Source organism: Theobroma cacao, chromosome 4 (genome assembly GCF_053813885.1).
Source record: "Theobroma cacao isolate CCN51 chromosome 4, ASM5381388v1, whole genome shotgun sequence".
Classification (NCBI taxonomy): domain Eukaryota; kingdom Viridiplantae; phylum Streptophyta; class Magnoliopsida; order Malvales; family Malvaceae; genus Theobroma; species Theobroma cacao.
The window spans coordinates 33396366-33418230 of NC_142642.1; the positions used below are offsets into that span (position 1 = coordinate 33396366).

Consider the following 21865-nt stretch of genomic DNA (forward strand, 5'->3'; position numbering starts at 1 on the left):
CAGATACAATTTTATTATTACTTAAATGGATTTTTTAGTTGAAGTTCTTTTTTTTTTATTAAAAATAGCCGAGATTATGCAGACAGCTTTTGAAATTAATCTCAGAAAAATTTCCACCTTGCTTTTTCTGCAGTCAGTTATATTTACAGGGGTCCCTGCGTATGCAATTGGACTTCTATGGCTTTTGTTTGGAATTTTATATGGAGGCTATCTCGCGGCAACCGCTTACTGTTGTAAAAGAAAAGGAAAGCCTAAGACAAAATCACTCTGTCACAACCAATTTTGCTTATGGCCTATTCTCCTAGCTGTAATCTTCACAATCCTGGCAATGTAAGTGCTTCAACTCTCTAGTATAATGATGCTACAGCACTTCAAAATTTGATTGAAATTCTCATATATATGTATATTTCAATTACAAAGATCAAAAGCAATAGAGGATTTGTTAGAAACTGTTCATGAATTGTGGCAAGCATAACCCACTACTGATCAAACACTGTATATATTGTGTGATCCTAATTTCCTTGCAGTGCTGCATCTGGTTTAGCTCTTGGGGGGACTGCTAAATTCCATTCTGAAGCGAAGACTGTGGTGAACATTATTATGCGCACAGCAAATGGAGCATCAGAAACAATATACAACACTACAGGGGCAATGAAAGAAATGAGAGATAACTTGGGAGAAACTAATGGAACTGGAGAGGCAACTAGCTTTCTTACCTCCACATCTGAGAAACTGGATGTTGAAGCAGCAGATATAGAAAGACAGGCTAGAAAAAACAGACGATTGATTGACAGGGGTCTCAAGATAGTGTAAATCTCTCTCCTCTTCTTCTTTCCCCACCCAATGAGAAAAATTCCAATTGCATATCAATTAGAAGGATGTTGATACTTATATTTATTTGATGTTACAGGTTTATAATAACCATTGTGACTATCTCCTTGAACCTGGTAGCAGTTATTGCTTTGTCAGGTATGTTTAGAAGTGTTTCTGAAAATTTTCATTATCATAAACAAAACAAAATTTATAATCCTTATCAAGAAGGAAGTTGCCTTAAACTAAACTTAGAATATTTATATTTAAATCGTAAAAGGTTGAAATTATAGTTGCCGAGCCTCTTAAAGCAGTCAAACTTAAAGGAATAATAATGATGAATCCAAGATAAGTTTTGGATTCTTCCCGTCTATTACTCATGCTATGGTTCTTTTGAAAGTTGAATGATTTCCTTATGCAGTGACTGGAATTTTGAGAGTAGGACGAGCACTTTACTGGTAAGGAACTTGACCATTCATGAATCTAACTCATCATGCATGTTGCCAATCACTTGTTGAAAAGTGACAAAACTGACGTGAAGAATATTTTATATCTTACTCCTTTCAGGCTAATTGCAATATGTTGGTTTACAATTCTATGCTGGTTGTTCTTCGGGATTTATTTCTTAATATATTTCCGTGCACATCTCCCTCCCTATCTGTCTCTCTCCAGGTGCGTTTTGCCCTCTCTTTCTTTCTCTCCGCTTTCTCTTAATCCAATTAGAATTAGAATTAGAATTAGAATCAGAGCTCCCTTCAATCTAATAGGCCATACTCTTTTATCTCTTTGAATTTTCTTTTATTTTCAAAAACTTTGAGAATTCTCTCCATTTCTAATCTGAGTCTTGCCCTTTTTCTGGCGGGAACTCAACAGCTGGCGGGAAGGAACCAACGATTTCCTCTGGGAATTCTGGGTTTGTTTTGTTTCCATTATTTGTTCTGTAATACCCCAAGGAAAGGTGAATTTTGAAGCTACACTGATGGCAAACCCACCGGGGAACCATCAACAAGAAGCGAATCACGCGTCGTCTTCTTTCAATGGAGGAAACTTGAGCAACGGGAGTACCATACCTGACAGCTTGGGTTCGGGTATGAAGCATAACACCGGAATTGCCTTGGATTGGACCTTAGAGGAGCAAGCTATACTCGACGAAGGGTTAAAAAAGTGAGTCTTTTTTTTCCTATTTATGATTGCATAGAATTTTGGGTTTTTGGTGAAATTTTATTCTGTGAATTTTGAGACTCTTTAATTTCAAGTTTGAATTTTTAAATTCAATTTTAAAATACTAGGAATGTGAATTTTCTTGTTGGATTCTTGATTGAATTGTGGTTTCTTTATTGTTCCTTGGAACTGGTTGGAAACAATACATAAGGAGATAGTCTACATCTTACTGTGTTCGAGTTTATAAATGGCAGGGAAAGAAAAGGGAAGAAATGTTTAGTAGCCAATAATCGTGGGAACAACAGATTATATACCATCATGATCCTTCTCAGAATTTTAATGGAGATAGAGGTCGTTTTTCTGAATGTCACTGATTATATTTTACCTAATTATTTATTGTTTTGTTATAACCATGCTGCTGTTAATGATCCAATTGAATTCTTTCGACATTTGAGCTGATGAACTCATTATTTAATTTCTTTTATCTTTTCTTCTTTTTGTTGGGAGTGGGCAATGCATCAATAGTGCTTGTTCTAAATCTGTTTGTATTCCACAGGTATATAATTTCAATTCTATGGTTTGAGGTGTTATCGATATTCCCAATTTACATATCATAGTTGCATTTTGAGTACTGATATGATTTGGATTGTGAATGAGGTGTTTTAAATGCTGTTTAAAAACCTTATGCTTGTTGGTATAAACTTTTGTCATGCCAAGGCACACTAAGTATTTTTGCACCAAAGGTAAAATGAAGTGTTGTGCTTGAAATGACTGACCTCATAGACATTAAACTGCTATATAGTCAAACGTTTGAATCATCACTAACATTCGGATAAGTTCTGACCTCAGTTAACGTATCAAAACTTAAAGAATCACCTCTCCTCTAAACTCGGAATGCATAAGTTTCATAATCTAAAACATGACATTTTTGTGTGTGGTCTTTCCACATTTTTCCAAATGGTAACCAAAAGCTTATCACTAAGTTAAAACCGTACTGTTTACATATTTCTTTGTATCTGAACTTCTAATCAAGTGCCTGACATCTCTCAAGCATCTTATTTCCTCCCAAGTCTTGATTCTGTATAATATTCAATCATTGAATTCCAATCTATATCTGACCTGCCCATAAGAATGTAATTCCTTAAACTTTCATTTCTTACTCATTTTTTTTATCATAATGGAAGGTTAAATTTAGTTGCGGTTGGAATCTCATATTGGGGAATTTTCTTTGTAGTTGTGGAATTTGTGTTGCAATTAATTAGGCTGATACCTTTACTACAATATCTTGGAAAATCTTTTGTAATGTTTAATATGAATATTGCAATTAAATCAAGTTAATTTCTCCTGTAATTTTTGCCAGCCTCCTTCTTTTTATTTGTTTTGTTTTTTATGTTTCATTCCATTTTCCTTTTTGTTTGGCTGCCCTACTATTTTGCAATCTTTTCCTATGTCACATCCACACTCCTGCTCTTTAAATGCCCATTGATCTTCTTTACACGCCCTTCTCATAATTGACCTTGTTTGCCTCTATTGAGATCACCGATCTTTAGATCTGTAAGAGATGGGAAAGAAAAAGAAAAAGAAATTAATATTTTGTGATCATATATAGTTTTACTAATGATTGCCACTGGTATCCTAGAGACAAAGACAAAGGCTTATGAGAGTGGGTTTTAAGGTGTCTAGAGTTTATTATAATTTGTTCTATTTGTTCCATTCTTAGTTTTGTTGTTAGTCTTTGTTGAGCTATGTGGATAAGGCCTTTCTTTAGCGTAAACCTCCTCCTTATTTGTAGATATCATATGGCTTGATGCACTATAATGTGTTTACTTTCTTTCTTGTCAAAATAAATAAATAAACAAAGGAACTTAAGTAATTTGAAATGTTTGGTGCATCAAAGTTATAATGGATAGCACATGCTGTTTGGTTTCGTTATCTTATCTCAAGTTTGGCCACAAATGGTGCTAACTTCTATAGTAGCACATGCTTTCTTAGCTGGCTGGTGCCATGGAAGTTCCATGTGTCATACTGAAATGAATTATGACTTATCAATATGGAGATCTCTCTATTGAGAAAGAAAATAATAATTTTATTTAGCAAGGTTTCTTTTTTGTTTTTTTTCCAAAACTTTTGTCCTTGACAAGATTAGATAAATGGTATCATAATCTTTTGGTCTGTTCAAATTGACATTGGAGAAAAAAGGACTCAAGCCTAGATCAATAAATCAGCCGAACGGAGGGAAATTTATTCCTTCCTGAAAACCACAATGATAAGAGAACAATTAGTCAACTTATTGACTAATTTTGCGAACTTAAACAATGTCAACTTAGATGAGACAAAATTTTAGATTCATCTAAAACATAAAGAAGAGAAAATGAAGAAATCATCTAAAAAACGTTTCTTGTAATTTTAAACTCAATGTTTCTTTATAATGTGAAAGATGATGAGGTGAACAAGAACGAGCTAGAAGAGCAGTTTATGAATGTATAAAAAGAAGAAGAGATTTGTTGAGATATGAGTAAGGAGGTAGTGGGCAATGCTCTTGGGCCTTGTATTATAGAAGGGTAGGGTGGGAGCTGGTGGGCTATGGCTTCATATCTCATATAATAAGAAGAGAAGAGAAGAAAAGATATATTAAAAAAATGCATATTCATGTGCATTTGGTAGCTTGGAACACAGGGTGAAACCTTCAATCAATTATATTGGTGGCAAATTCTGGACCTTGTTTCTGCAAAAAAAAAAAAAAACATTTATTGCTTAAATGACCACACTTGATGGGATATCATCTGGATGGAGGGTCTAAACTACCTGTATTTCTTGCTACTGCTATATTGTCAAACTATGACCCAAATGCTTTCTGAATTGATGAATTCCGTTCTATAGCTAGTGGGAATTGTAGCCCCCATTTGTCATTTTGAATTAATAATTTTATTGGACTATCAAGTATCTGGGGTGATACAGCCACATTAGGAGCTGCTAAAATAATATTGCTATGTTTTCCAAATTTTTCATTTACTCCTTTTTTTCTTTTTTTAATGAAAGTGTCCCCTCCTTTTGAAGGCATTACGATGACCTAAAGTTGCATTTCTCTCTGCAAATGAAAGTTTGTAACCCACTTACATGCTTGCTCCGTGTTGAAATCTAGAGTAATTAAGAAGGTAACGAAAACGCTTGTCTGTGCATTCTTGTCTTCACCTGAACAATAATTATCAAATAAATTTATTTTCTGACACATTTGACCAAGATGCGTCTTCAAATATTTCACTAACATGCATTGGGACAATTGCTGAATATCTGTAATTAAGTAGGTGGCCAAAGTCCATGGAGTTCGTCGCACGTGTTGAGGAGAGGACTGCACAGATTTGCTTCTCACCTCCTACCTTTTGTTGCATTATAAAACTCTGATATTTGATGTGGAAAATTGAAAATGGGTTCTCTATTTATTTATTTCTAACTATTTTCTTATAATTTCATCTGTTTCATATCTAGAGTCTCAATCATTTCCCTGATTGTAAGTTGTCTAGGATTAGCTAGAAATAGAATATCTGGTTGGATTTCTTTGAGCCAATAATTAGACAAAAAATCGGTGAGTGATTTAACATATTTAGATATGATTGATTTTACAATCTGAAGTCATTATAATCCAATCTTGATTTTACAATCTGAATCCATTATAATCTAATCTTTTTCCTTTTCTGTTCTGTTCTTTGCCATGAAAAAGTTGATTATGATCCTTATCTGTGGTTAATTATGGGATTCTTATTAATTATTAAGTGCATAGTTATATTTATACGTGTATATATATATATATATATATATATATATATATATAAACTAATTTGACCTAGTCTTTCAACCAACCATTGGCAGGAGGTACTACTGGTAATATTGGGTATCGAAGCTTTTTGCAGGGAGGAAACAGATAGAGAGGAATAATTCTCTCCCTCCCTCCATTCTTTTTACTTTTCTTTTTTGGTTGATTAACTAATTACCAAACGAATCCTCTAGTAGATGGAACATGCTATTTTTTTCCAGCACATTATTTTATTTTTGTTATTTGATTGGTCTTTTATTTTTCTTTTTGTTTTTTATGCCAATTAACTCAGCCACTTCATTTTCAAGTTTTAATGAATTGAAGTTTTTGTGTTTGCCTTGTATTGACTTCATCAATTTTGATTTTTCACAGAGGTGTATAAGTTTTGATGTAATGTTGGTATCTCCTTGCAGATTTGCATCAGAATCGAGCATAATTCGTTACGCAAAAATAGCTATGCAGTTGCAAAATAAGACAGTCCGAGATGTGGCTTTGCGTTGCAGATGGATGACTGTAAGCCTTACTGTTCTCATATGTCTTTATTTAAACCCATTAGTTATTGTTTACCTGAATTGTAGAATGAATAGACTCATATATATAACCATATTTAGAACATATATCACAAGTGGCTTTAAGCATGCTACTACTCAAATAAGAAAGGCTGTAAACATTGGATTGCAATTCATATTTTTGGTATCATTTCTTAATTCGATTTCTGATGATTTAGCATTTCTGCTTGGTCAAAAGGATATTTATTCTGTGTTTTCCGAGACAAATTTTGTTCATGCAGATATTATTTGTTTTTTTTTTTTTTTGATATGAGCATGATCTGGTTTACGCTTTATGCAGAAAAAGGAAAATAGCAAGAGAAGGAAGGAAGAACACAATTTGGCCAGGAAAAGTAAAGACAAAAAGGTATGGTTTACTGATTCTCTCTTTTCTGTGTGCGTAGCTGTAGTAACTTTAGTAATTTGTGTTTTATTTGTTCCTTGACCCTGCTTAGTTGGTTATTTCTAAGAATGCATAAAATTAGGCATCAGCTAAAAAGCAAGTCTCTCTCTCTCTCTATGACACTCACATGCAGTCATTTTCTATTTATCTGTCTGTCTATCTCCTCTTTCACATGGGCGCGCTTGAGGAGATGCAAATGACTGTTTCCATTCACAGTGGAAAACTCTCTTATACATTAAGGTAGTGGACCGAAGCTCATTGACCATAGGAAAGTTATTGAGTTTAGCATAGTATTTTATATTTTTCTTGGTAGAGATGTTAGATGGAGATTTAACTAGTACCTGCTCCTAAGCAGCTATTTCTTTGGTGGAATTTGATGGATGACCTTAAGTTCATGTGGCGTGTTCGTTATCATATATGCTCAAATCACGTTATGTGTGAATTAGTATATATCAATGTCTTTTCCATCATCTTTTCTTTGAGGCCTTTGTTTTATTGGAGCAGTCTTTTGTCTGCTGATCAGTAGTTCTCTACTTCAACTGATTTTTAGACTTTGGAATATATTAGATTGAATAAGAAAAATTTTCTTTCAAAGTTACATATTTGTGATAATATTTTTTTAATATGATGAGAAATAGGGCATATTTATATTTTAAACCATTCCTTGGAATCATAGATACTTAGCAATAGATTTTGCTTGTGATTTTCAGGAAAGAGTTGCTGATCCTTCGACAAAGCCTGCTCATTTTGCAGCTCGACCTAATGTTTCTCCATATGCACCCCCAATGATTCCTATGGACTATGATGATGGTATTCCGTACAAAGGTTGGATTCTATCTTTGAAGATATTTAGTTCTAATAACTCAAGGTTTAGCGATGTGCTTTGTTGCTTCTTATATGCAAGTTTAATTTCCTTAAAAATACTATCTTTTAGTCTGCATTTTTTAATTAAATTTTCTCTAATCAGTTGTTTTCTGTTTTATCAAGATATATTTGGTATAATATAAAAGAAGTTTTATGTACATCGTCTTGAGGCAGAGAGACAGAGTCTTAGTCTATTATGTTTTATTACCTCACCAGTTGCATTGCGTTTTTGGTGTTTTCTTATATGCTATATTTGTTCATACCTCTTATAGCTGGCATCGAAGGTTGGTTGCTTGAGCTGTTTGTCAAAGAGGTTATAATATTTGGTTCAAAAAAAATGGTTAGACTTTTGAAGTAATTCAACAGTAGGTGTTGAAGCAGTTTTTCTTTCTCTTTTTTTAGCCTACATTTTTTGTGGCATGACTTGGTTGGTTCCCTTTTTATTTCTAGTTATCTGCTTAATAAACAAACAATTTCAAGTAAAGAAAAGAAAGGGAGAAAAGTGAGACGAAATTTTTCTGTTCTTACCATGGATACAGCGCAGGCATGTTTTTCCCAATTCTTTGCAGAATGCAGGTGACAGAAAAAGGGTCCAAGACATGCCTAATAATATTACAGAAAGAATTATAAAGTAGCTGCAATACTTCATTTGGTTGGCGTTTTTGCCACTTGCTTTTGAAAAATTACTGTAAAGAAAAGTAAAAGGTAAAAAGCAATATCATAATTTATTCGAAATGGGAAAATAATTAAAATGTAACATAAATTACTGCATAATTAGTCCATATAAAAGTAAAATAATGCATTTTGTGCATGATCTTTGAAAAAGAATTTTGCTTTTATATTTAAATGGGCTTGTTGCTTTTTTGCTCCTAAAAGCAAAAAGCAAATAGTAAAAGCACCAACCAAGGTAGCCTAGCAAATGTCTTTTCTGTTTTTGTTCTTCTGCAAATGAAGCCTGAATTTAGATTTACAGTGTCTGAAATTTGCTGAGCATGAAAACTTTTATGCTGTTTATGTTGTTATTGGAAATTTAATTGAAAGCTCCATTATGCTGTTGGACAGCCATTGGTGGTGCAACAGGAGAACTTCTGGAGCAGAATGCCCAAGCCTTCAATCAAATATCTGCAAATCTTGCAGCTTTCCAGGTGAAGTACCCATGTTCTGAATAGATCAATTTTACTTTATTCTTCTGTTTATTTAGTTTGCATTCCAGTTTTCAATGTGCAAGGACTAGTATCAGATTTGGGTCCCTTAACCCTGTCTTTTGAACATCTTGATTTCTCACTTCCTTTAAATCTGGTGTAAGGTATTTATCAAGCACATTGACTTTATGAAATCATCTACCCTGGTGCCAAATTCCTCTTTCTCTAATACATACTCATGCCTGCATGTGAAAGCAGTCAGGAAGTAGTGTGAGCACAAAAACTATACGGTTGGATACAACCAGGTCCAGTCTTCATGTCCATTAGTTGATTCAATAACTGGTAAAACAAGGAATTATTAAAGGGATTTCTCATTATGTCTAAATTTTACAAGGTTGGATGAAATTTAAAGGAGTGCTTTATTTCTATCTGTCCAAGAGAAGTAGTGTATGCTTCAAATGTATTAATAAATAAAAGCATTTGTTACTCTACAGGTGAAAGCAGTTGCTTCATTCTGAGTTCAGATTAGAATTAGTTTGTTTGGGCATTTTGTATGCTTGTTATAAAGCTACAGAAAATTATTTGTTTTGATATTAACATCATGATGGTATTGATTTTGTTCAAAGGTTAAAGGAATAAGTATAGCATGTCTGTGGATTTAGATTTCTGTATACCTTTACCTATGCTTTTAAATATTTAGAGAGTCTCTTCATTTAATATCAGCTGTGAATTTTTTTTTTTTTTGAAAGTTCATGAATTCATTAAAAACAGAGGGAACAATTGTTCCACCTCTGAAAGGAACAGCAGATTTTGTCCTGTTACACTTTCACTCAAGTACAACATACCAAAATCTACTCCAAAATCATAACACTTCCCCTATATACATTTCTGCACTCATCATCCCCTAATCACCTAAGTTAAAAACCCAGAGAGCCTCAAAGCACAAGAGGCCATAGCGAAAAAGACACAAAAACAAAGGGTCAGTATCAGCCCAGCTATACATTTTTCACAGCCATTCCCTGTAAATCCAACATGTAATTTTTTAGAGTTAGCATTCTTCAGAGTGTAGCTGCAACAAAGAACATGTAAAAGTGACATCAATTATGACTGTCATACCAGTAAATAGCATTTCTAGCTGTTCATGTGGATTAACCAAACATTCTGATGTGCTATTTGTTTGCTGCAGTTTTGGTGGTTCTCTAACAGAATTTGTCGCCTTTATCATTTTTCAGATACAGGAAAATATTGGTCTCCTCTGCCAAACTCGTGACAACATTTTAAAAATCATGAATGAGTAAGTTCCAGTTTTTGCTGAATTTCCCTTTCTATGATACTAGTATCTATTGTCTCATGCATTGCGTGTGAATACTTGTTCTTTCACTTGTTTTACTAACAATTATATATAAGATACAGATAATTATAAAATATAAAATTGTAGAAATAATTAAAATTTTGTAATATTAATTTATAGATGATTCAATACTATTAGATTAAGAAAAACATTTTTTTTACTCTTTAAAAAAAATTTTTTTTTAATGAAAGTCATTAAAATCAAAATTCTTATTTACAAATTAATACTATTACATTAAGAAAAGTATTTTTTAATGAAAGTCTTTCAAAAGAATTAGACTTTTTATTTACAAATTGGATAAATTTTATTAATATTTATTGGAAAAATTATTTTTAATGATAGTCACTTGATGTAATTAGGATAATAAAAAACATTTAAAATAGCAATTTAAAAATATAATGAGTAACAGCTTTCATCAATGCAAAATATTTTCAACATCTCTACTTTTGTACATATTATTGATATATGGTGATTGAAAGTTTGAGTTCTTTTTTATAAAAAAGTTGAGTTATTTAAACAATGTTCCAGCTTACGCACTGTTGCAAACTGTCTTTCTTGACATGATAATTTGATTATTTAATACATTGTTTTCTCAACTGCTAGGATGTATATGCATGAGTGTTTGGCACCTGTAGGTGCACGGTAGGCTTGGAATGCAAGTTTATCGTCGTGGATTTATAATTTATTTGAAAATATTTTTGCAGTGTTTTGTGTATTTGTGAGTGTCTCTGGGTTTCACTGGATTATACAGAACTACAAATTAATGTTTTTCTCATCTCTTTTGTTCACCTTACTGTTATACAATTGGAAAATATGCAGGTCTGCTTCTGTTTTACGTGTGCTAAGTATTGTTAATGACAGTTGAACCGTCTTGCTGGGCATAAACATTAGTTAGTATCTGCCTCTAGGAATGCGTATCTGTTGTTTTCATCCAGGTTTTAGTTGTCTGGATTGTGTTGTTTCTTTTAGATTCTGCTTGCTGTTGTATGGGGGAAAATTTATTATCAATGTTTTTGGAGAAGTTCCATTAGCAATTGGTTTATCTTTCTATTAATGCTTCATTCACTCCAAACCAAAAGCCATTGCATTCGACAATCCAAGTTTGTGCTGAAGTTAGTATATTTAGGCACCCTTATAATCTTTAGCATTGGAAGGTAAAATTTAGGAAACACAGGGGTGGTTGATGGAAAGGACTTAAAAGTTCAGCAGGTGCCCTTTGTATTTATGCTTAGGTTTGTTACATGTCTGTTATTTTGGCTTCCTCTCATATGGGAAGTGCCAGAGTTTACAAAAGATTAAATCACCTGACTTTATCTAATGATAATATAATGCAGTTTATTGAGATGTGTGGAAACTTCTCTTTGGGGGTTTGCTTGGTCTTGGCCATTTCTCAAATATGAGATAATTTTATATTTGCAACAATCCTGTTATCAGTGCCATTCAAAATCATCTTTGTTTTTACTGAACCCAGATTGTTTTTCTTAAAATAACTTACATTGTGTATTCTCTCTTGCTCTCTCTCTTCGGGGTACAGTAGTGTATCCTCTAGTAGTTATTATTTCATAAAAGTAATATTTCATTTTTTTATCAATTACAAATTTGCTAATGGATTAAATTCCTGCCAAGTGAGTATGCGATTTTGAAGAGGCTAACTAATTTTTGTATAACCAATAATGCTTTTGGATGCTTTTTTCTTGGTTTAGCTTGAGGATTTTTGTAACTTGATTATCGTTTCATTCACTAATATAATTCTTCTATGCTTCATTTGCAGCTTGAATGACATGCCAGATATAATGCAGCGATGCCACCACTTCCCGTGAAAGTGAATGATGAGATAGCTAGCACCATCCTACCTCCTTCAACCCATACGATGCAATCACGATCCTGCCTCCGACTGATCAAAGTCTCCTGATTAGTTTCTGCGTAACAGTGCATGGGACGAGTCTGTGCTCCTGCCTCAAACCTGAACGAGAAAATAACTGTGGATGAGGTTGACCCACCTTTTACCATTTGAAATAAATTCTCTTCCCTCCTTGTATGTAGAGCCTTGGTAGCTTCATGGTTCCTTTTGGTTTCTGTACTCGATAGTTTGTTTCTTAGCTGATACTGTAGGAGGTGATTTAGGGCTTGTATAGGGGCACATATACATTAGAAAAGAGTTTAAATATCAATTTTAATTCTTTGTTTCGTTATAGTTTTTGCAAATTTGTCTCTCCTTTTTATTTGTAGAGTGTTTTTCTTGGTCTACCGACAGGTGAGGCTGCGAATTGTGGATGTAGAAAGATTGTCTGGCGGGTTGGCTCACAGCATGGTAATGGGTTTGAACTTTGTATATCTGATATCTATTTTTGGGTAAATTATCACCCAAGGATCATGATCACGTAAATGCTATGATGTCAAGAGCGATGCAAGTGCAGCCGTTTGATTTGAATAATTTAGGGTGGAAGCAGCATTTTATTGACTGCAATTTGTAAGTAGCGAAATTTCCTTGCTAATGTCCTACATGCCCACCATTTGCGCAATAAATTATCCTCCAATGTACGTTCTAGAATTGGACTCGTCTCTACGGCGTAGCCGACGTTTTGATGGTAACCCTTTTATATTATATTATTGGGACGAATTCTTCAGAAAGCCTAAACAAATTCAAGGCAGGAAAAGGATTTCAACTTTCTATTGAAGAAACGAGCATAACTGAATCAATCCAGAGTCCTTGCCAAAAACAATATAAAAATTAAAAAGCTCCCTTGTTATGAACCTTCAAGGAGTGCACGTCAGTCATTATGTTGACGTGTGATGTGAATTATTTTGTTTGTCCCTCTTCTTATTAAATCTTTTTAAGATAATAACCCTTAAATCATCTGAATTCTTTTCTCCAAAAATTAAAAAGAAAAAGGAAGCAAACCTGTACATTTTCAAAGTAACTGTGCGTGAAGGTAGCGTTGTCATTTTCGAATAAGAAATTTAACCACGTAACCCAAACGATATGTGGAAGTACAATATTTCTCTTTGTTGTGTTTAAGCGACTTAAATGAAAACAAATAGACGAAGGAAACGTGGTCTAAAGACGGAAGCCACAAAGTTACTAAAAGCTAAAAATGGAGCCAGGCTTGTTGACGAAGGGTGTGACTTTAACCCTCACACGTAGGAGGGACAAACCTTTCACGCAACTGGTTGAGTTACCTCTAAGAAGATGCCATATGTCATTATCATAATTAATCAAACACATGGACCATCTTATACCTTCTTAATTGGCTATTATTTAATTTATGGCCTAAGAAGTAGCTTCATTTATATAGTTTAATAACCTTTTAAGTTTATATAGCACTTGATTGCTTAAGCAAATTGCAACCCTGATATTGTCATGTTTGTCATCATAGATTGAAATGTCATGGTTTTGTTCTTAAACTTTTATTTCTTTTTTTTTTAAATCCTTTTCTTAATTTGATTAAAAATATTGTTAATCCATTATAAAAATATCTATGATCATATATATAGAAGTAAGGATGTGGGTAAAATGTTTTATTGAGGAAAGCAGACATTCACTTTAATTAAACTTTGAAATTGTCATTTCAGATTAATTTTTTTGTTTATTATAATCTATTGTTTTAATAATAAAATTTATTTTATGAATAAAAAAAGAGTTTTAATTATATTGAACTGTTATCATTAGCATAAGATTTTTAAGATATTGATTCTTTATATAACTCTTAACTAGTAAAATTTCATTAAAAAAGTATTAGATTAGAGTTCATGAGTAATTAAATCTCAAATTATTATATATTGACAACTTTAATTTTAATATCATCCTAACGTCAAAAGATTTGACAAGTAAGGATTTTATTTTATTGATTTGGGCTTAGGAATTAAATATATGCTTATTTTCTTTGCATGGCAAATAAGAGGTTCTTCGAGACAAGGTAAATTTCTCAAATAATTTCTTTTTTTTTTCCTTTGATTCATTTCATTGAATATTACTATGCATATTTTTTATTTTGTTTCCATGATTATAATTTATCGATTTTGAAATTGAAGGGAAATATTCAAGTTTAAAATTAATTATACTAAATTAATATATCAAATCAATTTGCATGTTCTTATTTAACAATACCTGTCTTTGTATTGATAGATACTCAGACATTAGTGATACTTTTTTCATATTTAAATTTATTTTTATACAAATTAAAATTTTAAAAAATAAATATATTATGCTTGCAACCGTAGAAAAATGATATTTGAGTCAAATTTCGAAACAAAAACATAGGGAAAAATTGTATGGTCTAATCAATTAAGATTTGGATTTTCTTGGTTTAGTTAAACTTTAGTTAACAGATCGAAAAAGTACAGTGTCAAAGAAGGAGATGCCAGCCCCCCCTTGAATTGAATATCTGTTTATAACTTCAAGTTGCAGTATTAGGCATATGTCTTTTGTCACTTACCCACATGATTTTTTTTGTTTCAAAATCCATAACTACAGTTTTGTCATATTCAGACAACCGAAATTGCTCAGTTTCCTTTGGTTGTATCTTTTTGACTGTGCTTTTTTAGACAAAAACATGGAGAAAAAGAGGGCAATTTATTAATGAAGTGCAGAAGATGAAAAGGAAAGGAAACCGTGTGCAAACCTTTGTTTCTTCTGATTTTCTTCAATTATTTGGTTTTTTTCTTTTCTTCTTTTCCAAAATTTATGAAAATAAAGAAAAAGGAAATTGATCCCTAGTCTCCTTTGTAGCCTACCATTTTACTTTTAGCCATCCCTTTGGATCCAACGAAGACAAATTGATTTATTTTTACAAGTCAGCACATATGAAATATGACCATACTCTTGACGGAAAGGCAACCATCTTGACCTGAAAACTTGGTTGTTTCTTGACTTTTACGAGACACACACAGAGAGAGAAAGTGTTTTGGTTAGAATCGGATGCGTTTCAGACAACCCCACTTGAAACGAATGAATACATATATTTGGAAAGCTGAGGAGTTGTTGTAGTTTTCAGAAGTGGGTTCAGTTGAGAAACTTCAAACTTCCCTCCATCCTCTCTCTCTCTCTCTTTCTCTCTCTACACAAAGTATAGCCTTCGGCGCACATGCTTGGGTGCTTTCGTTTGAAACTTACAATGGAGATTTGATATGTAAGGAGGAAATTTGAAATTCACAGAGGTGTTTCTGTTGATGTTTCTTGACTTGGGTTTTTGGTTTTCAAGTTATAGAGCCTCCAGAAACACATCATTTGGAAGAGTCTAAGCTTCTAGAGTTGTGAACTCTTAAATTTCTATACAACCCTGTTTGAGTTTATATCAGAGTTTCCAGTCAGATTAAGTTTTAGGAAAATTCAAACTGATGTATCAAAGCAAAGATTGAAGATATATTAAAAGCTGTACCTAAAGGCAGCCATTGAAAGCATTTATTGCACAAAGTTTTCTCTCTGAAGTTTCTGTAAGTATAATTTCATTGTTAACCCATGTCCCTTGCATGCTCACTTCTCCCAATCTTCCTCTTCTTCTTCTGTTCTTAATTAATCTTTTTCCTTTCTTAATTCTGTCCTTTAATTCTCTTATTGGTCATTGTTGCAAGTTAAAGCTAAGCTAATTCTAATGCTATCATCGAGCCACCAGATTAGGACTTTGTCGGCCTGCAAACATCTGCAAGTAGCAGTTTCCATCATACTTCTTCTTCAATCTTTTTTCTGATTCTTTAAACAGAAGAAAACTGTTATTTTGTGTTTCTTTTTTGTTCCTTTAGATGTCTAGAGGGTCTAGATCATGTCGGTTAAAAAATGTTCTTTGCTTGTCGAGAAGTCATTCCTTTCAAACCAGCCTGCTTTTAGAAAAGTTTTTCAAACCCTTTTGACAGTCCTACACAATATAGGCAAAAAAATAATATCTTTCTCCATTTACACTTAAACTAGATACCCTTTTGCTTTTCTTTTGCTAAATCTTATTATTATGTGCGTCAAAGTTCCCTTGTTTCCAATCCAACTGAATTTGCTAAGGAAAATCTCAACACTCAAACAAAGTAAACTCAAGCTCAATGCTCTTTCCTGTAAATTTTTGAAAGATTATTGTGTACCTTTTTCCTTGTTTTCATATGAACTGCAATGGTTTTTTCTTAGTACTTATCCCAATAATAAATTTGAAGATAATTGCCTAATATAAATTATCTGAACTCAATCATATAGGGGTGCATGGGGATAGTGTCTTTGTGCCTAGCAATATTCAAACCCCTTCTGTATTAAAGCCACCATTTTTGATCAGTTAGGTTCCTTTTTTACAAAGTATTAGGAACTTGTTTGCTGAGTTTCAGTGGTGTTTTAACTTGTTGAATGGGTTAGTTGTTCCATCCCTAGTGAGTTCATACAGCACTTGCATTTAATGGGTTTGTTCCACTTTGCCAGGAAAACAGTAGTATTAATGATTCTTTGATCATTTGTCAAAGCATTCTAATTCCAAACTCATAAATAATCTTTTTCCTTGTTTGACAGGGTAGAAATGGGATGCCCAAATGCCACAAGACTGCTTCTGCCCTCATTGTTTGCGCTGCTGATTTTAGCCTTAACCTTCACAGAAACTACCGGGCAATTCGATTCAGCTAGTGCTTCTCTACCAGGTTTGGCATAAACTTCTTTTGACTTCTCTATTTCCTTTTTCCATCATTTAGAAGTCAATTGTCTTCTTTGCAATTAAGAAAAAAAGCATTAAATATATATTTCATATAAAATAAAATACGTCTGTTATGCAATTTGATACAAATTTCAATGAAAATGTATAATATATGCTTTGAATTTTTGAGTCAAAATCATAAAGGATGGTCCACGAACTTGGCATTTGTTTTGTCAAAAGTCAACCTATATCCTTTGCCGGTAGCTAAATAAATAAATGCAATCAGTCTTGAAGGAAGCATTAAAATATAGTATAAATTATTCTCAATTTCTGGTCAATTTGATAAATAATATGGGCCAAGTCTGGTTGTATGACAAATTAGTTGGGCTAAAACACAAGTTCAATTTGGGTCTAACCTAATGATTCATCATGGGGCAAGCAGCATGTGTTCTTGTTTCCAAAACATGACAGAAAAACTGATATATCTATCATTTTTTTTATGTTGCATGTATTGATTAGATACAAATTCAATCAATGTGTCACGACCCGTGAGACAATCAGATGATACTGTGAGGGTGGATCCATTGGACAATTTCAACAAGTATAGAGGAGGATTTGACATCACTAACAAGCATTATTGGAGTGTAATTCTCTGAACCCTTTCAGTTACAATTTTATTATTAATTAAATGGATTTTTTAGTTGAAGTTAATTTTTTTTTATTAAAAATAGCTGAGATTATGCAGACAGCTTTTGAAATTAATCTCAGAATTTCCACCTTGCTTTTTCTGCAGTCAGTTATATTTACGGGGGTTCCTGGGTATGCAGTTGGACTCCTATGGCTTTTGTTTGGAATTTTATATGGAGGCTATCTCGCGGCAACTGCTTACTGTTGTAAAAGAAAGGGAAAGCCTAAGACAAAATCACTCTGTCACAACCAATTTTGCTTATGGCCTATTCTCCTAGCTGTAATCTTCACAATCCTGGCAATGTAAGTGCTTCAACTCTCTAGTATAATGATGCTGCAGCACTTCAAAATTTGATTGAAATTCTCATATATATGTATATTTCAATTACAAAGATCAAAAGCAATAGAGGATTCGTTAGAAAATGTTCATGAATTGTGGCAAGCATAACCCACCACTGATCAAACACTGTATATATTGTGTGATCCTAATTTCCTTGCAGTGCTGCATCTGGTTTAGCTCTTGGGGGGACTGCTAAATTCCATTCTGAAGCGAAGACTGTGGTGAACATTATTATGCGCACAGCAAATGAAGCATCAGAAACAATATACAACACTACAGGGGCAATGAAAGAAATGAGAGATAACTTGGGAGAAACTAATGGAACTGGAGAGGCAACTAGCTTTCTTACCTCCACATCTGAGAAACTGGATGTTGAAGCAGCAGATATAGAAAGACAGGCTAGAAAAAACAGACGATTGATTGACAGGGGTCTCAAGATAGTGTAAATCTCTCTCCCCTTCTTCTTTCCCCACCCAATGAGAAAAATTCCAATTGCATATCAATTAGAAGGATGTTGACCCTTATATTTATTTGTTGTTACAGGTTTATAATAACCATTGTGACTATCTCCTTGAACCTGGTAGCAGTTATTGCTTTGTCAGGTATGTTTAGAAGTGTTTCTGAAAATTTTCATTATCATAAACAAAACAAAATTTATAATCCTTATCAAGAAGGAAGTTGCCTTAAACTAAACTTAGAATATTTATATTTAAATCGAAAAGGTTGAAATTATAGTTGCCTAGCCTCTTGAAGCTGTCAAACTTAAAGGTATAATAATGATGACTCCAAGATAAATTTTGGATTCTTCCTATCTATTACTCATGCTATGGTTCTTATGAAAGTTGAATGATTTTCCTTATGCAGTGACTGGAATTTTGAGAGTACGACGAGCACTTTACTGGTAAGGAACTTGACCATTCATGAATCTAACTCATCATGCATGTTGCCAATCACTTGTTGAAAAGTGAGAAAACTGACGTGAAGAATATTTTATATCTTTCTCCTTTCAGGCTAATTGCAATATGTTGGTTCTTTACAATTCTATGCTGGTTGTTCTTCGGGATTTATTTCTTCTTGGAAAAGTAAGTCTAAGGTTTATCTATATTCCTGCTTATTTATCAATTCTCAAGATTCTCCTAGGTTTGCTCGAATTGGTTGCAGGCATAACTGATTGCTCAAATAATTTATCGAATTGCCAGGTTCTCAGGTGATACATGTACAGCTCTAGAAAACTTCAAAGAAAATCCCTACAACAACAGCTTGAGTTCAATCCTCCCTTGTGATGAATTGCTCTCTGCAAAACCAGTCTTATTTGATGTTAGCGCTGGAATCTACGACCTTGTTAACGAGGTAAATGTCATTGTAATTTTAGTTCATATGTTACCTGAACAGGGTATTCTGCTGATAAACTGAAGGTTTAAGTTTTAGCTTACAATCTTTAGAACTGGTTTGAATATGTAGCATTTCATGACATTAAATACATCTCTTCGTGGCATTCAATCCTGCAACTGCTTAAGTTGAATTCAACTTCTGAAAGTAATCCAATTGCATTCAAATTCATGAAACTTTGAGGTCTCATACAATAGAAAAGTCTTGAGAGTGCAAAGGCAAACATCAAATTTGTCCTTTCAATTTCTATTTTCTAATTACAAGACAATTTACTTATGATTCAATTCGTCTTCTATTGACTATTCTTCAGGTGAATTCAAACATATCACTCCTGCAGGCAACAACATATCCCAATCTTGCTTATGTTTGCAATCCTTTCTCTGCGCCACCTGAATATACATACCGGCCAGATGACTGTCCTGCTAATACGATTAGGATTGGCGACATACCAAAGGTATGCAGAAGGAAAAATCCAATATGGTTTATGCATTGTAGCTAGCATCTCCAGTAATATTTCTCACTCCGTAACTACAAAGGAGAGACAGCTTGATGTCTGATTGACTCTCTTTGCATCTCTTTGTAGATATTGTCCGTATTTACTTGTTCTGATGCCAATAATGGGACCTGCAAAGAGGGAGAATTCATATCCACTAGTCAGTACAAAACAGTGGAGGCTTACACAAGTTCAATCCAAAACCTACTAAATGCTTATCCTGGCATGGAAAGTCTAGTAGAATGCCAGTCAGTGAGTGACGCATTTTCTGAGATCCTTCGCGAACACTGCAAACCATTGAAGAGATCCGTGCGAATGGCATGGGCTGCAATGGTGTTTCTCTCAATCATCATGGTATTTTTGGTTCTGATATGGACAGCAGAAGCTCATCACGAGCAACAACTTCATTCTTTGGACGGTTCTGTGAAACCTCAATCTGCAACAACAAATTCATTGGAATCCCAAGCAAATAATGAAGTGATCAAAGATCACTCGAACTCGAATTCAGTCTAGAAATTGCAAATTTCGATATTGTTTATTTTGGAAGACAATGCGCAAGCAGCTTCCAGGAACGCCGGCTAAAGCATCAACAATACTAGTTTGTACAGGTAGAGATACAAGATCGCAATAAGGATAGAGATGGATTATCTAGATAGGAAAAATAGAACACGGGCCATTTTTTTGTCTCCATAGGAAGGAAAAAGATTGAAGTTTAGTTTGCATTTTCTACTACCCTAGCGTTACAGATTTTGCTTCTGTAATCTAATGTAGTGTCCAATACGGGGATTAACCCCATAATATGGTGTAATACTCTAATTGTTTAGCAATAAAAAACAATTCCTTCATCTAGATTTTGGTTGTAGGATATTCATATGTATAGCCACATTGAAAAATGAGCTAGCTTTTTTTTTTTTCAACTAAGTTGGAAAGCTATTAAAGGCATTAATTATTTCTTTTGGTTGTCTGATTAATTATTATTATTATTATTATCATTTTGCATTTTCATTTTATTATGTCCATTAATTGTTGCCTTTCTTTACTTCCCTAGCTCATCTAATAATACGTAAATTTTGATGGTTTTTTTTTTTGGTTTAAAAAAAGAGAGACAATTCAACAAAAACTATATATTAAAAAATTACTTTGTAGCAAGAATGGAAATCGCAACCTTGAATTGGTGCTCCCTTCCTATTCCCTTTGTAATATTATGCCATATGTCCAACAAACAAAGTTTATTAACGACAATATTTTGCTCGTTGAATTTTTTTTCTCCCTTTCCAGATAAAAATAAATTTTACTTGAATGTTATGAATACAAATTAATGTCATTTTTTTATATAATAATAAATAAGTCCTTAAACTATTTTAAAAAATTAAAAAAAATTATTTTTTTATTACGTTTAAATGAAATACATGTACTTTTATTTTGAATCAAATAAGTCCTTGTAACTAATGATTGACTAATTGTCATTAGTTAAAATACTACTTGTCATTTTATATTCACATAACACTGAAATAACATTGATGTAAAAAGTGAAAAATGTTAAATAATTATGTAAATATGTCAAATTAATGTATCACATTATTATCAATTATAATACGTCAACATATCATATTATCATCAATTATGATATGCTAGCATGTCATATCAACGTCACACGAGATAAAATAACAAATGATATTTTGATTAAGTCAATCATTAATTATAAAAGTTTATCTGATTTAAAATAAAAATACAAGAGTTATTTGTATTAAAATAAAAGTATAAATGCTTAATTGATTTTTATTTGAATTTTTTAAAATAGTTTAAGGGTTTTTTCAGATGTTACACTTTTTTTCTAAAAAAAAGTTCAAGTGTTTTAAGAAACTGCTCATAAAAATAAACATTTATAATAATAATAGTAACATTTATTAGATTCGGGTAATTGAAATTCAAACAAAAAATCACTTGTTTACCATTGGACCCAGCACGTTTGGGGCATGGCTATGGCTCTTGGAAAGGCCCAACCACATGGTTGGACCAGCCGACCTCCCAATGCCAAAATGCTTAATTTTTCGTATTTTGATGCACTATAGTCTATTGAAAAAGGTAATCACTATGCACCAACCATTAGGTAAATTTTAGATGGATGGAGAAGACAAAATATATTGGCAGCAAATTTTAGATGGAAGGACTTAAACTTTGGAAAAAACATGAATGAAATTCAAACATGTACGAAACTTTTAGGGTTCAAAAGTGTTATTTTATTAGTTATTATTATTTAAATGCAATTT

General features: G+C 33.0%; 1 protein-coding gene and 1 pseudogene across 4 annotated transcripts; both read left to right on the plus strand.

Annotated features, from left to right (window-relative positions):
• Positions 1 to 170: 170 nt before the first annotated feature.
• On the plus strand, positions 171 to 12295 carry LOC148763321 (uncharacterized; annotated as a pseudogene). The gene is made up of 12 exons (XR_016025832.1): positions 171 to 330; positions 528 to 809; positions 911 to 969; positions 1232 to 1268; positions 1378 to 1482; positions 1684 to 1974; positions 6196 to 6295; positions 6632 to 6697; positions 7444 to 7558; positions 8660 to 8742; positions 9972 to 10033; positions 11862 to 12295. The product of XR_016025832.1 is annotated as an uncharacterized LOC148763321 (transcript).
• A 2589-nt stretch (positions 12296 to 14884) lies between these two features.
• LOC148763322 (uncharacterized) lies at positions 14885 to 20466 on the plus strand. 3 transcript variants are annotated; one of them, XM_088805188.1, is made up of 11 exons: positions 14885 to 15523; positions 16569 to 16693; positions 17206 to 17330; positions 17480 to 17676; positions 17874 to 18155; positions 18257 to 18315; positions 18578 to 18614; positions 18724 to 18795; positions 18913 to 19063; positions 19413 to 19556; positions 19686 to 20466. In XM_088805188.1, the coding sequence occupies exons 2-11, from the start codon at positions 16576 to 16578 to the stop codon at positions 20106 to 20108; spliced, it is 1608 nt and encodes a 535-aa protein (XP_088661314.1). In that variant the 5' UTR covers positions 14885 to 15523; positions 16569 to 16575; the 3' UTR covers positions 20109 to 20466. The 3 variants fall into 3 exon arrangements, with proteins under 3 accessions (XP_088661314.1, XP_088661315.1, XP_088661316.1); XM_088805189.1 differs by having other exon boundaries at positions 16574 to 16693; XM_088805190.1 differs by lacking the exon at positions 14885 to 15523 and adding an exon at positions 16086 to 16102.
• The last annotated feature ends 1399 nt before the right edge of the window (positions 20467 to 21865 follow it).